Here is a 25,195-nt window from a genome sequence, read left to right as displayed (position 1 = left end):
CGCTGCCGCCGGAGGGTTCGGATCCCACATACAGACCGGCTCCCGCTCACTGGCTGAGCGAGGCGTGGGAGCAACACCGAGGTTTGCAATCCCGTTGCCGGTCCCTGGTCCGGTACGGGGGCAACACTGAGGGTTGCGATCCGTTGCCGGACACGGAACAAAAAGACAAAAAAAAATATTCAAATCATTCAATAGTAGAAAAGAAGAAAGATCTCAAATCATAACTCTAACCTTTTATTCTAAGGAACTAGAAAAAGAAGAACAATATAGTCCCAAATTAAGCAGAAGGAAGGAAATGATAAAGCAAGGAATAGAATAGAGTGAAACAGAAAAAGAAAGAAAACTAAAACTAAACACAGGTTTTTTAAAAAAATTAAAAATAAATCTCTAGACAGCCTTACTAGGAACAAAAGAAGACACAAATTACCAACAGCAGGACTAAGACAGAAGCCATCACTACACATGAAAAGGGAGTAATATTGCCATGACTGATTTATACTAATTATGATTACCCCCTAGAAACTGGGTATATTTTTATTCTGAAAAAAATGGGGTTCTCCCAGCAAGGAAGAGAGGATAAAATGGTTTTTAGATCAGTAAGCAACATTGTCTGCTCTCTTAATTAGTGACATAGAATAAATTAATTCAGGCAATTGCTTTCTTTTCTTCCCAAGGATGGTGGCAGTAGGGCAATCAATGATCAAACTGCCATGAACACAGGATTCCTAAGACAATGGAAGTGAGTAGTACCAAAGTCAGTAATGTGAAAAAGGCAGTAGAGTGGTATATCTTGGAAAAAATATATTTTTATGGTGAGTTAGAGATACTAAAATCTCTAGTAGATAATTATCTCTGTTTCATCTAGAATTTGTCCTGAGTTTAAGTATTTAAAATAGAAAGCAGCAAAGTGGAATGGAACAGTTTTAATGAAAAACTAATATAAAATTTAATCTTAAGGGGAATTACAACTTTTATTATTTTATCCCATTTTACATATTAGTATGCACCTACATGTCATTTAATCATTATTAAAGTCTCTTTAGTCTACCCTAGTCTGTGATAGTTTTGCGGAGTAGTAGATATTTTGTAGAATGTCTCTCAATTTGGATTTCTCTGTAACTTTCTCATGATTAGCCTAGAGTTATGGGTTTTGGGGAAAAATACTACAGAAGTGAAGTCCCTTTTCAGCATATCATATATACCACTTGTCACTGATGATGCTAACCTTGACCACTTATTCAAGGTAGTGATTGCTAGGTTTCTCCAGTATAAAGTTACTCCAGCCTCTACCCTCCCATTCCATATACTGTTCTTTGAAAGCACGTCTTTATGTTCAAGCCACACTCGAGGAAGGCAAAAAATTAATAAGCTCCACTTCCTGAAGCAGAGAGTATTTACATACATAATTTGGAATTTTTCTGTAGATTTGTCTCTTCCCACCCACCCATTCATTCATTTATTCATATCATTATGTACTCATGTGTATTTATTTTATACTTTGGATTATAATCCAATATTACATTATTTATTTTGTTGCTTAAATTGTTCAGCTATTCAACTTTAGCTACTGAGAGCTCCTTGAACTTGGCCCCTGTGTCCCTTTGACATAATCCCATTCTTTGGGCTTTTTTTTTTTTTTTTTTTTTTTTTTTTTTTAGCACTTCCTTACTTTCTGGTACTACAATTTGCTTCAGCTCATCTTGTACTGTCCATTGCCCAGCCCCAGAATCAGCCATTTCCACTAAGAGTCTTAGTTTCTTTTGTTGTAGAATGGTATTTGAAACCCAGATCTGGGTACTGGGTGGAATTATGCAGGTTTGATAAGCACCCAAACTATTCTTATGCACTTTACAGTTTGAGGAAAACCATTTTGGAAAGTCAAGAAAAATAAACTAGACATTATCTGTGAAGAAAAGTTCTGAAATAGTTGTTTTAAAGAATTACTCCTATTTTCTTCATGTTAGTTCAAGATTGAAAGTTTTAAATGCAGAGAACCCTCACGGTCCCATAGAGAGAAGAGAAAAAAATGTTAGAGATCAAATGATGTTTCTTAAATAAAGTGGCTATAATCCAGCACCTATAAACTAGAATAAAATATATTTATTGAAGTTTTTCTCTGTGCCAGGCACTATGCTAAGTGCACAACCTCAAACCTAATGCTACAGGTACAATTTCTCCCTTTTAAAAGATACAGAAATTGAGGCCTATAAAGGTAAAATGTTTGCACAAAGAAATACAGTCAGTAGGTGGCAGAGCTGAGACACCGAATTAGGTCCATCTGATTCTCAAAGCAGAGGATTTGGGCATGGCATTCAGATAAATACTGCTGTTTTCCCCTGTGCTTTAGTGAGGTATAATTGACAAATAAAAATCATGTATATTTAAGGTATACAACGTATTTACATGAGCCTTTGTGTATATGTCTGCTGTCTCTACCAGATCTCAAATAGTATGAGGGAGGAGTAGCTTATTCATTATCATTTGTCTTGCATTTGTTACATTGTAGGAATTCAGCAGATAATATCTGAATAAATCTCACCCAATTTCCACATGGTGAAAATGAGGAACAAGAAGTACAATACATTTTCTCCCATTGTATGATTAGACTTTTGCTCCAAATTAGGTAAAGAATTACAAATAAACATTCTACTGAAAGCAGACTTCTAAATTCACACAGACTATTTGGGGATGATGAAAATATGTATGACTAAACCTGTTCTGAGTAATAAATTTTAGTTAGCAAAAAGATAGTTAATAAGTAGTCTAAAAGTAGAAAGAGCATTTTAACAGCCAATCATTTTCCTCACTGCCAACATTAAGATGAAATTGCTGTGCAATGCTAGATCCTTCTTAACATATAACACTATTCTGAAATAGTTGCTCTGAAATAGATCAGGGATGAGTATGCTAATTTTATTACACTTATTAGACCAAAAGCCCTTTGGCACACCTTACTGTAGATGGTATGGTTTTAATAAGCAAACTCTGATGACAGACTAAAGAAGGGAGCAAACAATACCAACATAATAAAAAGAAAGAAATTTAAATCCACATCTATCAGCCAACTTGGGAACGAGTTCGAAATCACTTCTTCCTATGCATTACATGTACTTAGGGACCATAGCTAAGGACAAAACAGAGAAGAAATGCTACTGTAATAGAGCTAACAGTCCTGGGGGGAGAGCAGCAATTAACAAATACAACAAATATATGTCAGACGGTGATAAGTGCTGGGAAGAATAATAATTCACAGAAGGGACAAGAGGTTGCAAATGAAGGTAGGATACTTGCTCATTGAGAAAGTGAACTTGAGCAAAGACCTGAGTGGTTAGGGAGCTCAGACATATCCATCTGGAAGAGGAAAGAGCAAATGCCAAAGCCATGAGGCAGAACATATGCTCTGGGTGTGTGTGCGTGTAAGTGTGTGTGTGTGTGTGTGTGTGCGTGCGCGTGTGCACGCGCGCGCAAGAAAGCCACAGCAAAGTGAATAAGGGGTGGAGTGTCAGAGGAGATTTGGTAAAGAAACACAGTAACTGCAGAGTGAGTGGAAATGTGGGGTGGAAACAGGTGGGAACCAATTGTACCATGACTTGTGGGTGATTCTGAGCACTTTGGCTTTTACTGAGGAAGATGGGAAGCTACTGCACAGAAAAGACTTTAAAAGATCACTCTAGACTGCTGTTTTGAGAATTAACTATGCAGACGGAGCCAAGAAATCATAGAGACAAGAGAGTGGTGATGGCTTAGATGTAGAGTGATAACAAGTAGAGAGGCTGAGAGTTTTCTAGATTCTGAATATATTTTTATTGTTAGAATCAACTATGGCAAATGTGGTGTGGGATATGAAAAAGAGAGAAGAGTCAGGAATGGCAACAAGGTTTGGGGATGAGCCAACAGATGGACAGAGTTATTGAGATGACAGACAGTGGTAAGAACAGGTTTTTTTTGGGGGGGGGGGTACAAATTTGTTTATATTTAGTTTGAGAACCACATTTGACTCTAAGAGGAGATGTTGAGTAGACAGTCATACAAATCCGTAGTTCAGGGTAGTCCTCCAAGAAGGAAATATAAATGTGGGAGTCATTAGCATTTCAAGCCATAAGAATAGGAAAGCTCACCAGGGGAGTAAGTATAGACAGAGCAGCGAAAACTTCCAAGAAATGAGGTCGTTGCTGGACAGGATTATGGTATTAAGAGAGTTCCTTATTTTTGTAGAGGTGTGGGCTACTGGGAATGATTCAATAGAGAGGAAAAGGTGATGCTGGAAAGCACAGAGAATTTCTCAAGCAGTTCTCTCATAGTGGAAGGCATTTCTTCTACTAGCTTCAAAGATTGCTGAAATGCAACATCTGGTCTCTGCAAGCAGGAAAGGATACATAGAAGCACTGAGATGCATAAGGGCAAGAGAGGTAGGCACTAAAAACATTGTTCAACTTTAGCACAAATGATAAAACTAACTTAAGCAATAAGAGGCAAGGTAGTAGTATATACAATTAACATATAAAAATCAATAGCCTACAAATCACATATCTGACAATGGATCCATACTTAGAACAATAAAGAACTCTCAAAACTCAATAGTAAAGGAAAACAAAACATCCAATTAAGTAAACAAATAACATGAAGAGAGATTTCACCTAAGAAGATACATAAATGGAAAATGGAAAATAAGCACATGAAAAGACAGTCAACATCATTAGCCATTGAGGAAATGCAAATTGAAACCACAAAGAGATATTACTACACACCTATCAGAATGGCTAAAATAAAACACAGTGACAACACCAAGTGCTAACAAGTGTATGGAGAAACTGGACCACTCAGACACTACTGGTGGGAATGTAAAATGGTAATTTATACAATGACAAATTAGTTTTGTTAGTGACTTAAAGTACTATACATATACTTACCATGCAACCCAACAATTGTACTTTTAGGGATTTACTACAGAAAAAATGAAAATGTATGTCCACATAAGAACCTATATGCAATGTTCATAGCAGCTTTATCTGAATAGCCCAAAACTGGAAACACCACAGATGTCCCTCAATGAGCAGGTGGTTCAACAAACCATGGTACATCCACATCACAGAATACTACTCAGTAATAAAAAGGAATGAACTACTGATATACATGGCCACTTGGATGTGATTTCCTGGATGGAAGAATGAATGAATGAATGAATATATGGTGATACAGATTATGGTATGGATATTACAATTCTGAAACCATTCTGTGTGTATTATGGGACTGAGAAAATGAGTTAATATATTGATGTTATTGAGAGCCAGGGTTCTCACTGTGGAAGAACATCTCCAAGGAACATCTACATTTCATCTACAAATATAGAATGGCTGGAAGAGCCTTGAGGGGTTGGATTGCAAATGGAGTTCAGGAAGATGAATTTGTTATTTTGCATATATGTATATGTACATATACAAATTTATAAGCATGTAGGATATATATGTGTATGATTTTTTCCCCCTAGCTCTGTTGCTGAAAGGCCCAGAAATAATGATACCCTAGTAACAATGAGCACACCCTAACTCCCAGATCTTGGTTTCTAAATATTATTCCTAACCAAAAGTAACCAAATGTCCATTAACAGATGAATGTATGAAAAAAATGTGGTATATACATACAATGGAATATTATTTAACCTTAAAAAGAAGGGAATCCTGTCAGACACCACATGGATGAACCTGTTAAGTGAAATAAGCCAGGCATAGAAAGACAAATACTGCATATTCTCACTTATACGTGGAATCTAAAAAAGTCAAACTCAAAGAAGCAGAGAGGAAAATGGTGGTTACCAGGGGCTGGGGAGATAGGGACATGGAGAGGTGATGGTCAAAGGGTCTAAAGTTTCAGCTATTTGAGATAAATAAGTTCTGGATATCTACCATACAGCATAATGCCTATAGATAACAATACCGTATTGTGTACTTAAGTTTTGCTAAGAAGGTAGATTTCATATTAAGTGCTCTTACCATGCACGCCCAAAATAACAATAACAATAAAGGAGGTGAGAAGAAACTTTGGGCAGTGATGGATATGTTTACGGCCTTGATAGTAGTGATGGTTTCACAGGTGTATACTTATCCCCAAACTCATAGAGATGTATACATTAAATATGTACAGCATTTTTTATGTTAATCATACCTCAATAAAGTGGTTTAAAAAAGAGAATATTGCTCACTGGTATAAAGTACTTTTAGAACAATAAATTTTAAACAAGTACTTACCATTCCCTTAAAGGAGAATGATAAAGTAGGGTGAAAAGTCATTCAGAGGATGCAGAAGAAAAAAGCTGGAAGAAATTAAAAGGCCAACAGTGCTTTGTGACTGCATTATGGGATTATGGATGATGTTTTCTTTTCTGTTTTTAACCATGTGATTTAAATAAGATTTGATAACAATGAAGAACACACTTTATCAATTTATAAACTGATTTTGCTTTTGAGATGCACACTGGAATCTAGCAATCATGCCTCTCTGAGAGTCTTTCTTGAACTCCTTCCTCTTACTCTGAGCCCCTCTCTACCTAACAAAAGCTCAAACCCCCTTTCTTTAAAACTCTTCTGCATCCGCTGCTCTTGAAGCATATTTGATGACCCTTTAGCACATCTTACATCACTTGTTTAGCTTCTAGTGTTATTTTCGTGGTGCACAGGACTGGATCTTTATACAATGGCTACCTCTGGTGATATAATTTCCAGCTGTGGAGTAGTTCTGTAGAATTACACCCCTACCTTGTGCTTTCCCATCCCTACTCTCCTTGAATAGCTTGTAGTCTAGAGAGGTGAAGAGGAATGTTCTCAATGGAGAAGAGAGGGAGTGAGTCTGGATATGTCTTGTCTTTTGTATGAGAAGTGAAATGTTTTAAAACACTGTCAGCATCCATTAGCTTCCTCCATACTTTCTCTTTGATTAGGCAGAGTGATGATGTTATCTATAACTTTCCAGAACAAAGCTTCAAGTGAAACAAATGCTTCCCCCTTGCCAAGGTGATAAATCTTAGCTCGGCTGAGTCCTATAGAAATGAGCCCTCAAAGACAGATCAAAACGCAAGGAAGTGAATGTAGCTCTCCTATCCACAGAATGTTATTAGTTAGATGCCACTTTCAGAATTATTTACAAAAGTAATTTTTAATTGACAGCAATGCACAGAATTCTGGAATGCAGATTTCAAGTATACATCAAAAATGGAGATAAATCTGTATGAATTTTTTTAATTGCCAATATACTTACAGTTTTTTCATTATTTTCAAAAGCTTCTCTTGCCTCTTCGAATGTGCAGACTTCTTCTTTGCACTCACGCTCAATGTTGCCCTGTCTTATTTCTTCAAAAAGTCCATTAGATCTTGGGTAGCGTTTTAATACTGAATTGGCTTTTTCTCCTGTGAGGAAAACTAAAAAGAGATATAATAATAAGCATAAAAATGTAATAAAAACCCACATGGGAAGTTAATATACCAGATGAAAACTGCTAAATGCTCTTTAGAAAATATAGCCAACATCCTAAACCATTTTCCATGAGTCAGCAATGAAGTAACACTTATCTCCAAACCACTGCATCTGCTATCTTCCTCAACATGTGAGTATGTGCTTTCAGTAGCAGTTGCCCTGGGCAGAGACAGTGACATAATTAACTATGTTACCTGCAGACTTTAGCACATTCCTGCCAACCATGGGTGTTTAAATATAGCAATAATGATAGCACTACTTATACTCATTACTGTAAATGGATACCCCAAGGCATTCTGCTGTTGGACAGCAGCAACCAAATCAAAATCCAGTCTTTTGTCCCTCTAACTAAAAATAAATAAAAGTCTAATTGACCTAATAAGCCCAGAGAACCTTTACTTGTATGGAAAAAAGAGATGACAAAATAATAACGAGAAGTTAAATTTGGCCATAATTTATCCCAAGGAAACACTAATAGTAATTTTGTTCTAAATGCACCTAAGTTAAATATAGTGTAACATTTAACACATCCAACCTATTTCACTGTCCTTCAGAAAAAGAAAATTATTCTACATGATTTACAGAGGCATGTCATATAAACATTCAAAATGTACTTATAAAACCCATTAAAATAAATAAGGTAGTAGTTATATGTACACTTATGGAGGGGTTCTTTCTATTTTTATATCCCAATACATTTAAGCTCTACCTTAATTACATTTTCATAAAAGTGTCTTGCTTATTTGGAGAGATAAATATAATGCCACCAAAATTTAATCTCTGCGAATGCAAAGACATTAGAAAATTTACTAATCTTATAGATTTCTGACATGGGAAAAGGCACATTACAGATCTTTCAATATGTTTAAAAAAAAAAGCCTACATTTTCCAAAAAACATTTTGAAGTAAATAAAAAACAGCAAGTATTCTTTTTTAAATGATGATAGCAATAAATTGAAGTTTTACCTCATTATAGAAATGTATATTTCACTTTATAGAAGATATAGACTTATTATTTAGGATTCTTTAAAGTATTGAAACTGATAGCAGATGGATGGCAACTAACTAGGGTGAAAACCATGGTAGGCCTTCAATAAGTATTTCCTTCCTTCTGTACCTCATAAGGGAACCATCAATAAAATGAATCAGAGTCACAGAATATTATTAGAATAAAGCTCAATACAAATTGTGGTGAGTGCTGTGAAGAAAACCAAGAGTGTTGGTGACTTCAAAAGTAACAGTGGGATTTTCTAGCAGTGCTTCTCACATTTTTGCAGTATCAGAATACCCAAGAACCTATTATCACACAGATTGCTGGGCACTATCTACAGAGTTTCAGATTCCACAGGTCTGGAGTAGGGCCAAGAAACTGCATTTCTTTTCTTTTTTTTTTAAAGATGACCTTTTAAAGATGATCTTAACCCTTAACTTGGTGTTGTCAGCACCACACTCTCCCAAGTGAGCCACAGGCCGGTCCTGAAACTGCATTTCTAATTGGTTCCCAGGCAATGCTGATACCGTCTGTCCCATTACCACAGTTTGAGAACTACCACCCTAATGCGAGATCCTTAGAAAATGTTCTGAGGAAGGTGTTTACGGAAGGCTGGGGTTAAAAAATTTAAAGAGACCACTTGACTTTTTAGGACCCTTGATATGTACTTAATACATATTTATAAGTCTCCTGAAAAGGAGCATGGTAAATGGATTTATCATATTTATTTGACTACAGCACCCTTTTCCAAGAGACGTTTCACCGGATTAACAACTTCCTAGCAATTGGTCTTATTTATACCCTCTGAAATGACATACAAGTCTCCTCCATACAGCAGGCCAACTAATACGTGAAGAGAGAAAGAAACTGGTTTCTTTTAGGGCTTCTCTTCTCCAGGATAAACATGTCTTGTTCCTTCATCTGTTTGTCATATAAAATGGATATGGATATGAGACCATCTTTCTCTCATAAAATACTGTGTCTCTGATGAGTGCGGTAATCTAGGAGTGGTCTGACAAGTGCAAAATTGATCAGCACTATCAGCTTTCTTGTTTTTAAACAGAACACACATGAGGGTTCTTCAAAAAGTTCATGGAAAAATAAAATTGAAAGATAACACATTTTTCCACAAACTTTTTGAAGACTCTTGTATGTTAATGCAGTCTAGGATATCCTTGGGTTTTGGATCCTTTTTCCTGAGGATAAATGAAACATTCAACAATAATGTACCTTGAACTTTTAAAATATTCCTAATAGAAAATTATTTTCTTATATGCCATCTAAATGGAAAATTGGAGTCAAGGAACGCAGCTAACTCCTATTACCGGAAAGTAGGCTAATTCAGAAGGATAAGCAACTGGAAGGTAATGTAGCAGAACACAAATCTTCTAATCCTGGACTAATCAAATTACCAAGAGCATTCCATAAACATCTTCTATGTATTTCTGGTACCAGTAAGCAATGTAATACAATACTGAGACCTCCAGATGGACTAAGTTAACAAGTAGATTTTATCTCACTTGCCAAATCTGGTCAATTATAAGATACCAGGGCCGGCCCCTTGGCGCACTGGGGAGAGTACGGCGCTGGGAGAGCAGCGACGCTCCCGCCGTGGGTTCGGATCCTATATAGGAATGGCCGGTGCGCTCACTGGCTGAGTGTGTGCGGGGGACCCCACCCCAAGGGTTGCGATCCCCTTACCGGTCACAAAAAAGACAAAAAAAAAAAAGGGCCGGCCCGTGGCTCACTCGGGAGAGTGCAGTGCTGATAACACCAAGGCTGTGGGTTCGGATCCTAAAAAAAAAAAAAAGGGCCGGCCCGTGGCTCACTCGGGAGAGTGCAGTGCTGATAACACCAAGGCTGTGGGTTCGGATCCTAAAAAAAAAAAAAAGGGCCGGCCCGTGGCTCACTCGGGAGAGTGCAGTGCTGATAACACCAAGGCTGTGGGTTCGGATCCTAAAAAAAAAAAAAAGGGCCGGCCCGTGGCTCACTCGGGAGAGTGCAGTGCTGATAACACCAAGGCTGTGGGTTCGGATCCTAAAAAAAAAAAAAAGGGCCGGCCCGTGGCTCACTCGGGAGAGTGCAGTGCTGATAACACCAAGGCTGTGGGTTCGGATCCTAAAAAAAAAAAAAAGAATTTATAAGATACCACTTGGAGTAAGAATCTGACCAGTAGGAAAGATACTATTATAGATTAGTTATGTCTGCTATATATTAGAGAGCAGAAAGTGGTGGCAGAGTACTTGCCAGTCTTCATCAAAGTAGTTTGGAAATCCAGTGAACCTTGTATGATGATACCAGAATTAAAAATTTTTTCAGTGTGAAAACCAAATAAAGGAGAAGATGGCAGCTTTGACCAATAGGATGAGATCAGACTATTTTCTCTCAAAACAATGGACATTTTCCAGGCTGCAAGGGCTGTGTTAGGACTTTTAAAACTAAAGCAGTGATGTTTGAAACTCAAGTTGATCACTTCCTTCTGCCATCTTCTTAAATTGTGAGTTAACCCCACAGCTGTCAGGAATCATGTGTATGCCTTAATCCAGGATTACATAACATGTCAAGCATACAGAATGTAAATATGCTTTGGGAATACAACACTGAGGTGTTATTGAAAACACATAGTTTTCCTATTAAAGGAAATAAAGAAAAACCTTTTTCTTCAGATTCAGTTAGGAAACACTTTTACTGAAGAAAATATTTCAAATCTAAGACTGATACACACACATATACTCTCAAAATAAGCATATTTATTAAAAAATGTAACCACTTTTTCATAATTTCAAAATAAATAAGCTCTCACTCATACCTTCTCTTCAAAAGAAAACAATAAAAATAAATGAAATAAGAGGGCTTCTCAAGTAACTCCCTAAATTATTGAATTAAGCCAAAATAATTAGTTGTGCAATAAATTTATATTTAATGAACTGCAGGTTATTACAACTGACACTTTAATGCAAAACCCTCTAGCCAAGTGAAATCATGTCCATAAATTTGCTGAAAAACAAACAAAAAAAGCAGAGGATACAGCCTGAAAATTAACAGTCCACTTGGAAAAATCTCTACTCCAATTATTTAAACAGTTCTTTCATCTTAGGCCTGATTTCATTGAAGGAGTTACTATTTAAAGTTGTTAATGTTTAAATTTTTTCACTTAAGAGTGAACAAAATTATTTTTTTAGGACATATTACTGAACACAGACTGTGTACAATGAGTCACAAAGATGAGTAGCAGATGACCTCTGCCTTCAGGGTTCTGCAGTGCAAGAGGTAACAAATATAAAACACATACACAAAACTCTGTTGTAAGACTGAACACGATGGATGATCTTCAAGATCAGAAGGCCGGTTTATTTCTACTGGGAGTGTGTGTGTTTGGGAATTGGGGAAGGATGTGGGAAAGAACCTCTGAAAAGTGTACTTTAGCTGGACTTTTACGGATTGGAAGGATTGGGACATGCAAAGATAGTGAGAAAGACATCCTAAGAAAATGAAACGGTGAGTGAGGGCTTGGAATTGAATAAAGCAAGGGGCATAAATGAGGTACAGTGAGCTGGTCAGTGAGGGCCAGAGTATAAGATTCAAAACAGGAAGAGTGGGAAATGAAGCTGGAAAGAGTGGCCAACGGCCATGTCATGGAAGCACTTCACATAGGGCTAAGATATTTGAACTATTTGGTAACCATTCAAGGTTTTAGACCAATACTTTGGGGAGAATAACCTAGAAAACTGTGTATAGATACAACAGATTTGAGGGTAGGATGAGGGGAAAATGGAAGGAAAAAGGCCAGGTAAAAGGCTACACATACAATAAACCAGGTTAAGAAATAATGAGTTTATGCATTAGAGTGGCGGCAATAGGAATGGAAAGAAGGGACAGACATGAAAGATATGGATATTGGGTGAATTCTTTGGCCACTTCACCCACTATGCACCTTATTCCTCAGTCAAACTATATCTCACCATAGTACAAATTGGCTCTTTTGTGCCTCCATAATTTTGCATTTGATATTTCCTCTGCCTAGTGAACTCCTATTCCACTCAGGTGTAACATCCTCTACAAACCCTTCCCAGACTCAACTCTCTACTTCATTAGACAGAGCTGCTATGTACTCAGTATTTCTGTATACTTTGATTATAGCAAATAATCAAACTTTATTATAATTTTTGGTATGACTATCTGGTTCCCCCCTCAACGTTATAAGGTTTTGGAGAACAGGGACCTGTCCCCTCTCCCCCAGGGTGATAGAGACGCAAAGGATTACTCAAAGCCCATTTCTTCTGAGCAGTGAGAAGCCCCAAAGGGGTTAATTTCCACGATCCCTCAAGAGAGAGTCATTCCTCGGAAAATTACCACCGAACTCCAGTTTGCTCTCAGTATTTATTCTTCAGGCCAGAAAGTTACAGAAAAGGAACACAGGGTGTTACAAAAAGAACAGTAAGATAATTGTCATGGCAACAATCTTTAGGTTTGGCTGCACCAGGGACCTCTGCCCTTGGAGCCAGCAATTTTGCTGTGTTACAATTCTTTATCTACAACAGAGACTTTAGCCTAGGGAAAGTCTTTTGTCTTTCACGAGCTTAACATTTCTATGTGTAATTCTAAAAAGTTAGTCTATACCTGAAACTACAGGGCCTTGGAAGCTAGGCAAAGAATGGATGTTCAATAAATAGTAGTATGACTTGCTGTCATTGTTTATTCCATGAAAGGAAAAACTAGAGATTTACTAAGCTGATAATGAAAATGCACTTAGAAAATACTGAATAAATGAGTAAGAATAGTGTTAACTTGCAGTGAGTTTGTCCGCTTAGTTCCATGGATGCTTGGGAGTTTGGTCCACTTGGTCAAGTCTGGGATGAAATGTACGAGCTTTATAAAGTCCTGTCTAAAGTCTGAAATTCCCTTAGAGGCACCAGCTTATTTAAACTGCTTATTGAACATGTATAGACTGACGATTTGTACTGATTTAATTGATTGAACAGCCTAGTTTCAGCTACATGACTAGTGGGATATCAAAGATCCTCAATAAACTTGTGTCTTGGCTTCCAAGATTAAGGTTATTTTGCATGTATCTCAGTGGTTCACAGTTAGAAGATAGGAGTGTCCTGTGTGACTAAAAATGGCCTTGGGAGCCATCTTTTCTCTGCTGCACAATACTGTTAACCATTATTAAAGCCTATTAGAATATACTCTGTAGAATCTTATAAGTACTTTCAATTATCCAATGCTGTATAATTGCTACAATATACCTGAATGATTCATAAATATTTTGGAAATATCATGAGATTTTAAAACTTCAGAAATTCTTCTGAATGTAAATTAAGGACTACTTCTGGTCCTTACTTATAAGGACATGTTATTTGTAACAAACTTGTAAAATAAATCCTTTACCATAATTTATATGCTTAATTTAATTAGCTTTAGTTTTGGTCAAATGTATGTTGATAGCCTATCATCACTAGAATTTTAACAACAGTCCACAAAGAAGCTCTTAAGAAGGCTAGATTAAGAAAGGAAAATTACATACATGACAGATGTATATGTTTAGAGAATCATGAGTAGCTACAACAAAATATGCTAGTTAAATTATGCTCTATTCAATTGTAGGTTGATAGTTCAGGTGGCTATTAAATATTTCACATAATAATTGTGGATATTAATGATACTAATATCTCATTTGTGCAGAAGTCAGTCAAATAAACTGGCTCATGAACTTAGACATAAGAGATGGCCAGGGTTATGCACTACAACCCATTTAATGCTGTACCTAGAGGGGTGCCCCAACTCTCTTAGACTAATTAATGACTAATCTATTCTACCCATGTCCATGAACCTGGCTATGAGAGTTGAAAGCCTCATTATACATTAAAGCTGAAAAGTAGAAGGAGCAAGGGTGGACTGAACTAGATCAACATACTGACAGCAAAAAGAAGTGAAAGCTAACTAATCTGAAGGCAAGGGAAAAGAGAGAAAGAAGGCCCTTTGAGGGTTATTTAGAGTAGGATCTAACCCCCCTCATGCTAACAGCTTCCGAAGTTGTAGACATCAATGATTATGTTTTTTGTTGTCACCAATAAGGGGCCATATGATGTTCAGGATAATGTTTAAGGAGGCACTAAGTTATATGATCTAATTTAGAACTACCTACATAAAATAAAGTTTTTAAAAAGTTTTTTTTTATTTAAAAAGGTGAGTGCCAGCAATCTGTAAGATATATTTACTCAAATAGAAAATTTATTCCGAGACAACACTGTATAAATGTTGGTGTACTAAAGACTGAATCTATAATGAGTCCACAAACTAACCAGGAGGCTGTTTTCCTTTTCTAAATATATCTCTAATATCTTGTTTAGTTGTGAGTTTTTCATACAAGACTGCAGAACATGCAAAACTATCTGCTATTTGAGCCTGTTTGTCACATGAAAGCTGCCTTTTGAGATTTATTGTTGAATTCTAAGAGAGACAATATCCATTCACCACTTTCACCAACTCAGTATTGAGACAAGTGAAAGTGCAAGATAAGAGAAATTTGTGGAACATTGAAAAGGCCCTGAATGTGTAGTCAGGATATGTGGATTCCTGTTCCGGCTCTGGCACTAAACTGGCTGCTTGATTCTGCATTTGTTGCTTAATTTATCTGGGCCTGTTCCCTAATTTGTGAAGCAAAGGTGTTGAATATGATTTCTTAGATACTTTTAGTTGTAATAGTAAAGAGTTCTATAATTGGAAAGAGTTTTTGCAAGTGGGAAAATCACATCATATCCAAATCCTTTTAGGATATGAATACACTATTTTCCAGCCAAGCAACCAACATCCCCCAAACCAACAAAAAATGAACAAATCAACCAACCAGAGAGAAAATCAACAAATTATCCTCCCCACCCATTCCTGTGCTCAAATTTATTTTAAAAAAATATGAAGTGTCTCACTCATAATTTGTTTTCTTGCTTGTAAGTCATTTTGATACTGTTATTTACTCAGATGTGCCTGTATACAATGCCTGCAAGTTTGTTTTTGTTTTTGTTTTTTGCTGAAACAGGTACTTCTTATTACAGACTGATGGAAATAACTTTTCTTAAGAAAACAAAATCTCACATTCTGAAGTGACATTTCACTTACTAAAAAGTAAGATTATGCAAACTAAAAAGATGCTATTTGGATCATCCCCCTATCCTTAAGATGTTACAAAAACAGAATATTTCCCAATTTTATTTCACCACTGTAATCTATTTATGAAAGTCAAAAGTTATCTTTTTTCATAGCTGGTAAGTTTATTCTTTAGTATTTATTGTACCGTGGTACTCAGGTGCAGAACCAGGTTGTCACAAACTTATAGCTTAGTTATAATGGCATGTAGTATGTATTTACACAGGACTTAGGGATCTGAAACCCACTCAAGAGTTCACATACTTAAAAAATAATTTGAAGTTGCAGAATTGAGCTAGTGAGAGTGGGAAGTCTAAGGGTTTGAAAAAAGAAATAAATGTTATTATCTTTAATACCCCAAACTTGCCTCCTAAGGACAATGTGGTTATTATGATCATTACTTAAGACTTTTAAAAATATCTTTATACTATTGGAGGCATACAATGAAATGCCAGATAACAAAAGGCAGGTTTCCTGGAATAAGTGTGGATAGTATGCCAAAAATGGATTTCTGTAGAGAGAAGACAAAAGAGGTAACGAATGTCTATAAAGTCAATATTCTTTAAAAACAAAACGAACATGGTTCACCCCAGAATAATACTAACTACCTCAATATGGTTTTCTTAAAAGCCAAATTTTGGATCGTATATTCAGATGTCTCTTGTCTAATGATTTTATGCTTTGTAATGAAAAATGAGATACGGAGAAATGACCTAATAATAGATTCTCCCGCAAAGGAAGGGAAAAGGCCAAATTTTCTCTGAAGGGATTTTAAAAGTTATAACTATTTCCTATCAAAAAGAATTGTTCATGAAATGGCAGATGACAGCAATCAAATTACTATCAATTAGGCCGATTAATTTAAAGGTATGGTATTCTAACACATGATATTTCTGAACTAGGGGCAATGCCTTATCTAAAGGAAAGAAACAAATGTGGAGTTAATATATGGTCTAATTTGGCATAATTAAGGAGGAAATCAGGGAGAATCATCAAAACGGGAGAATTTCAAAGATGGCTATTTCTCCTGTTATATCAGTAAGAATTCAGTAGTCTTAATGTTTACAGTTGTTATAACCATAAAATCCCCTTTTTAGTTTATGGATCCTATCTATACTAATTAGACTTCTGTCCCATATGGAATAATATGTAAATAACTATGACTAATAATCACCATTTAATGAGAAAAAGGCAGGTAGACAAAACTCATCAAATATGAAATACATTACAGTTTAAAATGCATAACTTTATGTTGTAGATACTGCTTTACAATCTGTCAGCATAGACAGTATGGTATGTATCTATGTGATAGTTAGCTGTAATCTAGACTCTAGGAATGGGCAATTGTCCCAGTAGGACACATACTACATTTAACTAAAAAGCCATATTTCAAAGGTGGCTACCACAAAAGCATTCAGCTGTCTTTCTCTTCAGCCCACAACAGAGCATAATAGATTTAAAAAATGGAGTTTCAATGATGAATTAGTGCCTTTGTTAGTCAGCACATATGCTGTGAAGTCAAATGTGTCTCCCAAAAGTTTATGTATTGGAAACTTGATCTCTATTCTAACAGTGTTAAGACGGTGGAAATCCAACTACAGTATTTGAAAGGTGGGGCCGTTGAGAGGTGATTGGATATGAGGACTGTACCCTTGTGAATGGATTGATCCATTTGTGAAGTAATGAGTTATCAAAGGCATGGTTCTGATGGCTTTATAAGGAGAGCAAGTGAGATAGTCAGCACTCTTCTTCATACCATTCTCTCACCATGAGACACCCTAGTTGCCAAGAGACCCTGTAGTGAGTTCCCACTCAGAAGAAGGCCCTCACCAGATGTGCCCCCTGAATTGTGGATTTACCAGCCCCTGAACTGTAAGAAATAAATTTTGTTTTCTTTCAGGCATTCTGTTATAAGCAACGGAAATGGAATAATACAACTTAAATTTCAGAAATGACTTTACACTGGTAAAATCAATGTTGTTTATATGTGATTTTGCTCTAGAAATGATAGCAGCATTCATTGACTGAACACAGAATGAAAATCTAAAACCCTACAGTTTATAGCCCTAGAAATTGTGGCCAAGACTTGATTCATAAGAGGCCCTGTGTTCAGCTGCTGATTATTGGTTGCTTTAATCTAACTAGATGGGTTAGTTGAATACCATCACTAAAATGCTGTCACATATGCCTCAGATGAACTTTTCATCTAGGGTACTGTGGGGGGACCTGAAAGGGGAAAGAAGTGGGATTCCATGGAGTTTACAGAATAGGCTATATGGAAGAACTGTGCCGTCTTGTTGATAAACATCTCTGTGTATAGCAAAATTTGGCCTATCACTTGGTTGTAACCTGGTAACCAGATTGTGGGGAGACCTAGACCTCACATGCCTTTAACTATTGAAAGCTACCAATATGTACTAAAAAAGAACCTAATAATTGTAAAAGCCAAATTGTTTTTGGATGGGGGGGGGGGGGAGAGAGAGAGAGAGAGAGAGAGAGAGAGAGAGAGAGAGAGAGAGAGAGAAAGAGAGAATAATGAATATGCTAACAAAAAAAGAAAAAAAAAACTACTTGGAATACTGAACGTTTTTTCATTTTGTCGTGAATATACTAGTTGCTTAGGGGGTTAATAAAAAAGTAGAATAAAGCTTTAATTATCATGGAAAGATAAAGATAAACACTCTAGTATTATGTACATAATATTTTGTGAGCCTATATACACGTATTTTGTAACATCCTCACATTCTTTTCTTTGTGAAAATACTACTCGAATTTTATATATATTTTATTTATACATGCTGTTCTTTTTTGAACCAGCATCCCACCTGGCCATCTCATGCTATTCTGGTGTTCCACAGTGTGCTATATTCTTTGTGCCTATATAAGAAACAAAGGTAAAAAAAACCCATCAGTCAAAAAGGGTGACTTTTATATAGACCAGGTAAACAGTATCAGGCCCCTTACTTTAGACACCTTCCCTTGTGGGTTGTGCAGAGCAAGCTTCTAAATGGAATTGTCTTGTTATCTACTGTGGTCACTGCCAATTAGTGCTGCTGCCTTTTGAATTACTGCAACCACATACCACTGCTGTTTAGATTTTTATATTTGAGGCATTCTACTATCTGATATACATATGTTTTAGCTGTTACCATAAATGCTGATGGGCACTAAGCTATTTCCCTTTGCTATCTGTCCGGTCCCCATAATATATGAACATCATAGACTTTAGAAAATAACTTCTTCTATACCTCTCACAGCAATAGACAGCTTCTAGGTTTTTAGTTAACTTTACACACTATTGATGATTAGGATATTCAGAACACGTTTTATTGGAAGAAAAGACATAAAGAGATCTAGTTTTGTATTTTGGCTGTCCATTTACAGACTGTGGGCTATAAGTAAGGCTTTCTCTTATGAGCCTCTGTTTTATAATATATAAAATCAGGATAATAGTTCCTATTTACATCAAAGCATTGTCTTACGACTTAAATAAAATACTGTAGAGGAAACATCTGTGAGTTATAAAGTGCTCCACAGACATTTGTTAATATCAAAATAATTATAGATTCTTAAGCATCCTAAATACTAAGCCCTAGCTAAGAATTCATATATAGTAAATGGGGTTTCAATGCCATACACAACAGAAACTGGTGGTGGCCTAATAAGAATCAAATACATATGTCTGTTCTCAGCCTCCTCCCCCCTTTTTAAGACTTAGACTTTGTTTATAATCTTTGATGTCACATAAATAAAAGAATGATTCTTCTAACACATATTTACAAATGATTTCCTCACCCACTACTAAAGAATACTGAAAGAAAACTAATTCATTTTAATTTTTCACCTAAACAGTACAGTTGTCAAGTGGAGTTCTTAGTTTGCAAGGATCCTTAGTTCATTTAATGAGGCCAGTGCAATACCTTGGAGATATTTTCCCGTGTCCCTTTGTATGATACATTTACGTACGTTTGTGAGAACCTTTGCCAAATCCAGTAAAAACTTCATTGTACAGGGCCAGAAGAAAGATAAATGAGTACACAGTAGCATCATGTTATTTTTTTTTTTTTCACTAACAGCATCAGCAATTAACAAATGTAATCAGGCAAACTAAGCAAATCTTAGAGGGTAAAGGATAGAGTCTCTTTGAGATTCAGGATGTTATGGGTGCTTTTAAAGTGGTCAACACAATCAAAATGCTGATTATCTCAAGCCTCTGTGTTTGTAACAAAGCAGCATTCTTTGAAACACTTCCCTTATCTCATCTCTAGGTTGAAAACATGCCCATCTTTGCAGATTTTATTACCATGCTCTGTTCTTTAGCAGGAACTCTATTAATTGACTGAACAACACTTGCTGAAGCATCTTTTAAAATAAGAACCTAATGATCCCTTTGCTATTGACCTGATGATCAGTCTGAAAAGGAGGAAACAAGACAGAATGGGTTGACTTATCTCAGTGCAGCTCTCTTCTTCATATGGCTACGGTGGTATCCGACAACCAGAACATTTTCCAAACCCACCTGAAGTTTTTGGGATTGGGGTGAGGACCAAGCCACCATGAGCTACTCTGGAAGCTTCCATTGACAGCTAACTTATGGGCAGAATATGGCATGGATTACTCCCAAAAACTTTGACTAGATTTTTATTTTATTTTTTTTTAATTTCTATACCATCAAAGGTTAGCATTATTTGTGATGGTGTGGAAAGAACCAGAATCCCTAGGGCTAATCAATTTCCAAGGGAACCTCTGAGGAAAATAAGAGCAAAAGTTGACTCAACAAAGTTCAGAAAGATGTTTTCTATGATTGATCCATAATCCTTGGCACTGCCAACCAGGGCCATATGAGGATGGGGCAAGCGAGGTGCAACATAAGGAGGAACTCTCAGTTACTCGCATGACCCTAGTCCCAGCCCTGCTGCCTACATAAGCATCTAATTGAACAACTTCACTTTGACCATTAAAAGAATCAATGAACATATTCTTATTCAATAAGGACAGCAATGAGCAGATACTACTGCTCTATTCTATTTTAGAGTTCTGAAAACACTTTTCCTCATGTGTTATCACATTATGCCAACCCCAACTTCCTGAGGCTAGAAATGCAGAATACATTAATCCTACCTCAGAGATGAACAAAAAGTTTTGGAAGGCTCTAGGATTTGATCAAGGTAGTAGAAGAGGAACATGAATTCAGGCCTTCTGACACTGTGTCCAGCACTTTTCTCACTATACTACACCACACCAAGTCTTCCTCTAATGTCCTTTACAGCACTCTGATTTTATGATCTACATTGATCAGAATTATTTATGAAGTCACTGTGGTGGCTGGTTGATATTGACTTAACAATAAAATGACCTTAAATTTGCCTGTTGTCCACTGACCATAAATAGCCTTATGAGAAAGCAAAAATAAACCCAAAGAATTCATTGATTGGTTCTTAATGCTGGGCTTTAATATTTTAAGGGAAATCAAAACCATTTACAAATCAACCTCACAGATGAATTGTTTACTATTGTCATTGGTTGCATAGTAGAAACTCTTCTGTTTATGTTACTATCAACAAAACTTAGAAACCATCAGAAGCATATGGGTAACTTGGTAAGAGTTGTAAAGCAGCTGGGATTTGGACAGATCTATATAGTATCAAGTTTGAGCCTTTTCTCCCCATACTGGGAGATCGCCACCAAAGGGCAGAAGAAAACAAACAACCCAGCAAGCAACATATGGTATGTTGGTTTTTCTCTGCATAGCCTTGCCTCAAACAAAAACTTTGTAATACCAACAAGAAACACAATTTAGATGTCCACAAAAATACTTTGAGTTGCAAATTTAATTTCCTGGCTACAATGGATTAATATGCAGAGAGTCTAAATTACTTAAAAGGGAAAAGAAACTTACCCCTCCCCATGTTTTCTCGAGGTTTCCAGCAGGTCCCTGGGTGACGATTCCCTGTACAAAACAGAATATACACACACACAGTCAGATTCACAGAGGCTGAGTCACTATATCAGATAAGCTCCATTACAGCTGATGTGGTCAATGTGAGCATTTCATTTTAGTGCATTCCAATCACGCTACCTTACACAAATGTTTTCTCTATCACGAACAGATATGTAACCTCAGAGGACAGAAACACAGTATTCTGGAAGCATGGACTATATATCAACTTAATATGACCTTCTGTATCTAATCTTAGTTTCTGCCCTTGCCAAATATAAATCAAATTGGTCACACGCTTATCTCTTAGGAAGGTGGTGATATCAACAAAAAATGGCAGATAAAAATGCCAAAAGACCCAGTGTTAATAACCAGGCTTGCCTGCCCCTGCCTTCCCTTCAGTGTCATTCTGTGACAAATCCAGTACACCTTATAATGTAGCATTTTTCTGAATGGTGTCAAACAACAATACTCCTAATCAAATTGTCCCTGAGGCAAAGCATCCCACAGAGTTATTCCCAACAAACAGTATAAATCAATGACCATGAACTACTGACAACAGAAACTTTGTAGGAAAAAAACAAAACACATATTGCAATTGCAGGGGGAGTGTGTGCATGGGGGAGCTGCAATTCTGTTTTTAAAAGATGAAAAAAACCACACATACAAAGAAGCTAATTCATACCATAACATTTCATGTTCTTACAGGGTTCAATCATAGAGCTCCCACACATTTATTACTTGTTTATTTTCCCCAGTATGGAACTAAGTATCTGATAGGTGCTTATAACCTACTTGAAGTTAAGCAGAGAAAATTGAGGAATGAGTGTCAGACTAAGACATTATAACTAGCTTTGTGACATTGGATAAATCATTATAAATCATTTTCTATTCTCAAATTCTTTGCGGGAGCTGGCTGGTTAGCTTACTTGGGAAAGTGGTAACACCAAAGTCAAGGGTTTGGATCCCCTTACCAGTCAGCCACCAAAAGGAAAAAAAAATATTTGCAAGAGAAGGGGGCTAAACTATATGAGCATTTCCCAAATTACCCTCCACAGGATATTAGAAAGTGTGTTATTCAAAAATAGGGCTCTTTGATCAAATAAATGTAGGAAATGCTGACTTAAGGTTAAACAGGTTTCTTTATTACAAGACTTTTCTTAAACTTTAAAATGCTACTAGTAATGTGACAAAAGTACAGTCTCAACATACTTGGCTACATAGTCCTTTTGGTAAGCAATCAACATTTCTCAGGAGTCCTATTCTTTAGAGCTCATTTTGGGAAACTGGATAAGATAACTGCTAAAAGCCTCTTGCACCTCTGAAATTCTATTATTTTCTAACAAGGTATTAATTACATAGAGCAAAATTAACATAAAGTGAGTCAAGAAAAAAGTCAAGGGGGCTAGATTCTCAGAGAATTTTGGAGCTGAATAATCTAACAATTTATCACCACTTACTGTTTTTGAAAGCAGCAGACAGCCCTCAAAAACTCTTATGCAGAACACCAATATGTAGAATGGGTTAGGGCAGAATTCTTTACGTTGAATTGGGGTGGAGAGTTGCAGTTCCACCCACCAGGATTTCTCCTTGAAAGAGTATGGATATACCTCACCAGAAACCCAGCACTATAGGAAGCAGAGTTTGAAATCCAGTGACCCCTGACCCAGATGAAGCTATTCTGGGAAGGCTTTAGGAAAGAGCTGGAACTCTTACCTATATTCACAGGAAGGTCCTTACCTTACCAAGTATCTTCTTAGTTGTGACCCCTCCAAATTATATAAATAAAATAATCATTTTGTAAATAAAAGTATAAAACTTTTATCACTTCAGGAAAAACCTTAAGAATGTTAATATACTAAAATTTAATCCAGGTACAAATGAGAAGCCACAAAAGAGTTAAGCAGGGGAATGATATATCTAAATTTTGATTTTTAAGAAGACATCTCTGGCAGCAGTAGAGAAAGAAGATTTGAGGGGTGAGAACAGTTTGACCAGGGTCAGTGATATCAGAGATGCTTGGTAAATCTGGCAGGACTTCTTGTACCTTATTTCTTGTTTAATATTTAAAGAAGTCTTTTGAAGAGTCAAGCCTATTTCAGTTGTGTTTGGGAGAACCACAAAGGAAAGGGCTGTCAGGCATGAGCCAGGATTTTCAAAGAGAAATTGCCTCTCCAGAGGTCAGCATGGTGGAGACAATAGGCATCATCGGAGACAGCAATCTTCCACGAGAAGATGACACCAAGGAGGCAAAAGTCAATACTACCTGTTAGCCACCTTACCTAATGTTTCAATAGTAAACCTCCAAAGATCAGAATCGTGTTTTAACGAAGACAATTTCCTTACAGAGATATGGGTTCAAGGCCTACTGCCCATATCACCCCAAACGTCAAACTTCTCCAGTCCCAGGTTACCTCCCTGCTTCTTCTTCTGTTGCCAGAGTTTAGCATGTTCTTTCCACTTTGAGTCTCAGCTGCTGTTATCTCTAGTCCCTTCTTTCAGCTGTTGAGTGAGTGAATGAGTGTGTATGTGTGTGTATTTTGATTTTTATACTTCTCTAGGCAGAAGTATTTGTCAAGTTTGATTCTTAGTCAGGTCCCCATCCCAAAGTAAACATTACTTCTAAAATAATGGCAACACTTAAAAACAACAACAAGATAGCTTTTGGCTAGACATTAGAAGATCTAAATAAAAATCATCACTGCTCCGTGGATTTACCCAGCCTGGCATTAAACACCCTCTACAGCCAGATTCCACCTTCCTTAATAGTTATACTACTCTCCAGTCAAACCAGCCTCTATTCATCACTTAAATATGCTTTGAAATGTTCCAACTCTATGCCTCTGCTCTTTTCTTCTGCATTATCTACTGCTATACAAATTTCATTCATCCTTCAATATCAGTAATGAAGCCTTCCCTCATCACCTGAGCAAGAAGTAGTCTTTTTTTCCTTTGAACTCTCATGGAATATGAAATTTAGGTGCTACCTCATACAGATGTGCATACTTCATAATATCTATCAGACTTTAATTCTCAGAGTGTAAGCAGTCTGTCTTCTATCCCTATATCTAGTCTGTTCAGAACACTAAATCATTCCCAATGAGGGCTCTAGTGGCCTACACAAACCAGACTTAGGGGAAGCTCTTATACCCAGCATGTTCAGGACACATCATGTTTGCCAAAGTTTTCCTTAGGATACAGATCAGCACTTCAAATTTCAGTCATTCACATATCACCTTAATTAGTTTTATGATTTTTGCTAAACACATTTACTATCTACACTTAATGTTTCTTTCACTTTTTTACATCAGTATCCACTTTGGCCTTGACCTATAAAACAGTATACAAAATTAAGGGTTTTCATGTATACTTTTCTAATGCTTAACTATTAGAGTTCTAGAAATGTTTCCAGGTTCCACAGTTATGCAAAGCATATCACAAGCAGAACACTTTTTTTTTTTTTTTCCTTTTTGTCTTTTTTCGTGACCGGCAACGGATTGCAACCCTCAGTGTCGCGCCCGTACTGGACCGGGACCGGCAACGGGATCGCAACCCTCGGTGTTGCCCCCGCACCTCGCTCAGCCAGTGAGCGGGAACCGGTCTGTATGTGGGATCCGAACCCTCGGCGGGAGCGCCGCTGCGCTTCCCATGCG

The 25,195-nt window shown here is 36.8% G+C and overlaps 1 protein-coding gene across 1 annotated transcript in view; it reads right to left on the bottom strand.

Annotated features, from left to right (window-relative positions):
• PRRG1 (proline rich Gla (G-carboxyglutamic acid) 1) overlaps positions 1–25,195 on the bottom strand; it is a 106,464-nt gene that overhangs the window by 24,330 nt on the left and 56,939 nt on the right. The window contains exons 2-3 of the mRNA XM_008582823.1: positions 21,504–21,554; positions 7,252–7,412 (exon numbers count right to left, since the gene is read on the bottom strand). Coding sequence (XP_008581045.1) covers positions 7,252–7,412; positions 21,504–21,513 — 171 coding nt within the window. The 5' untranslated portion in view covers positions 21,514–21,554. The remainder of the gene's footprint in view (positions 1–7,251; positions 7,413–21,503; positions 21,555–25,195) is intronic.

Source organism: Galeopterus variegatus, unplaced genomic scaffold (assembly GCF_000696425.1).
Source record: "Galeopterus variegatus unplaced genomic scaffold, G_variegatus-3.0.2 Scaffold2729, whole genome shotgun sequence".
NCBI lineage: Eukaryota > Metazoa > Chordata > Mammalia > Dermoptera > Cynocephalidae > Galeopterus > Galeopterus variegatus.
This window is presented reverse-complemented; position numbering and strand designations above follow the sequence as displayed.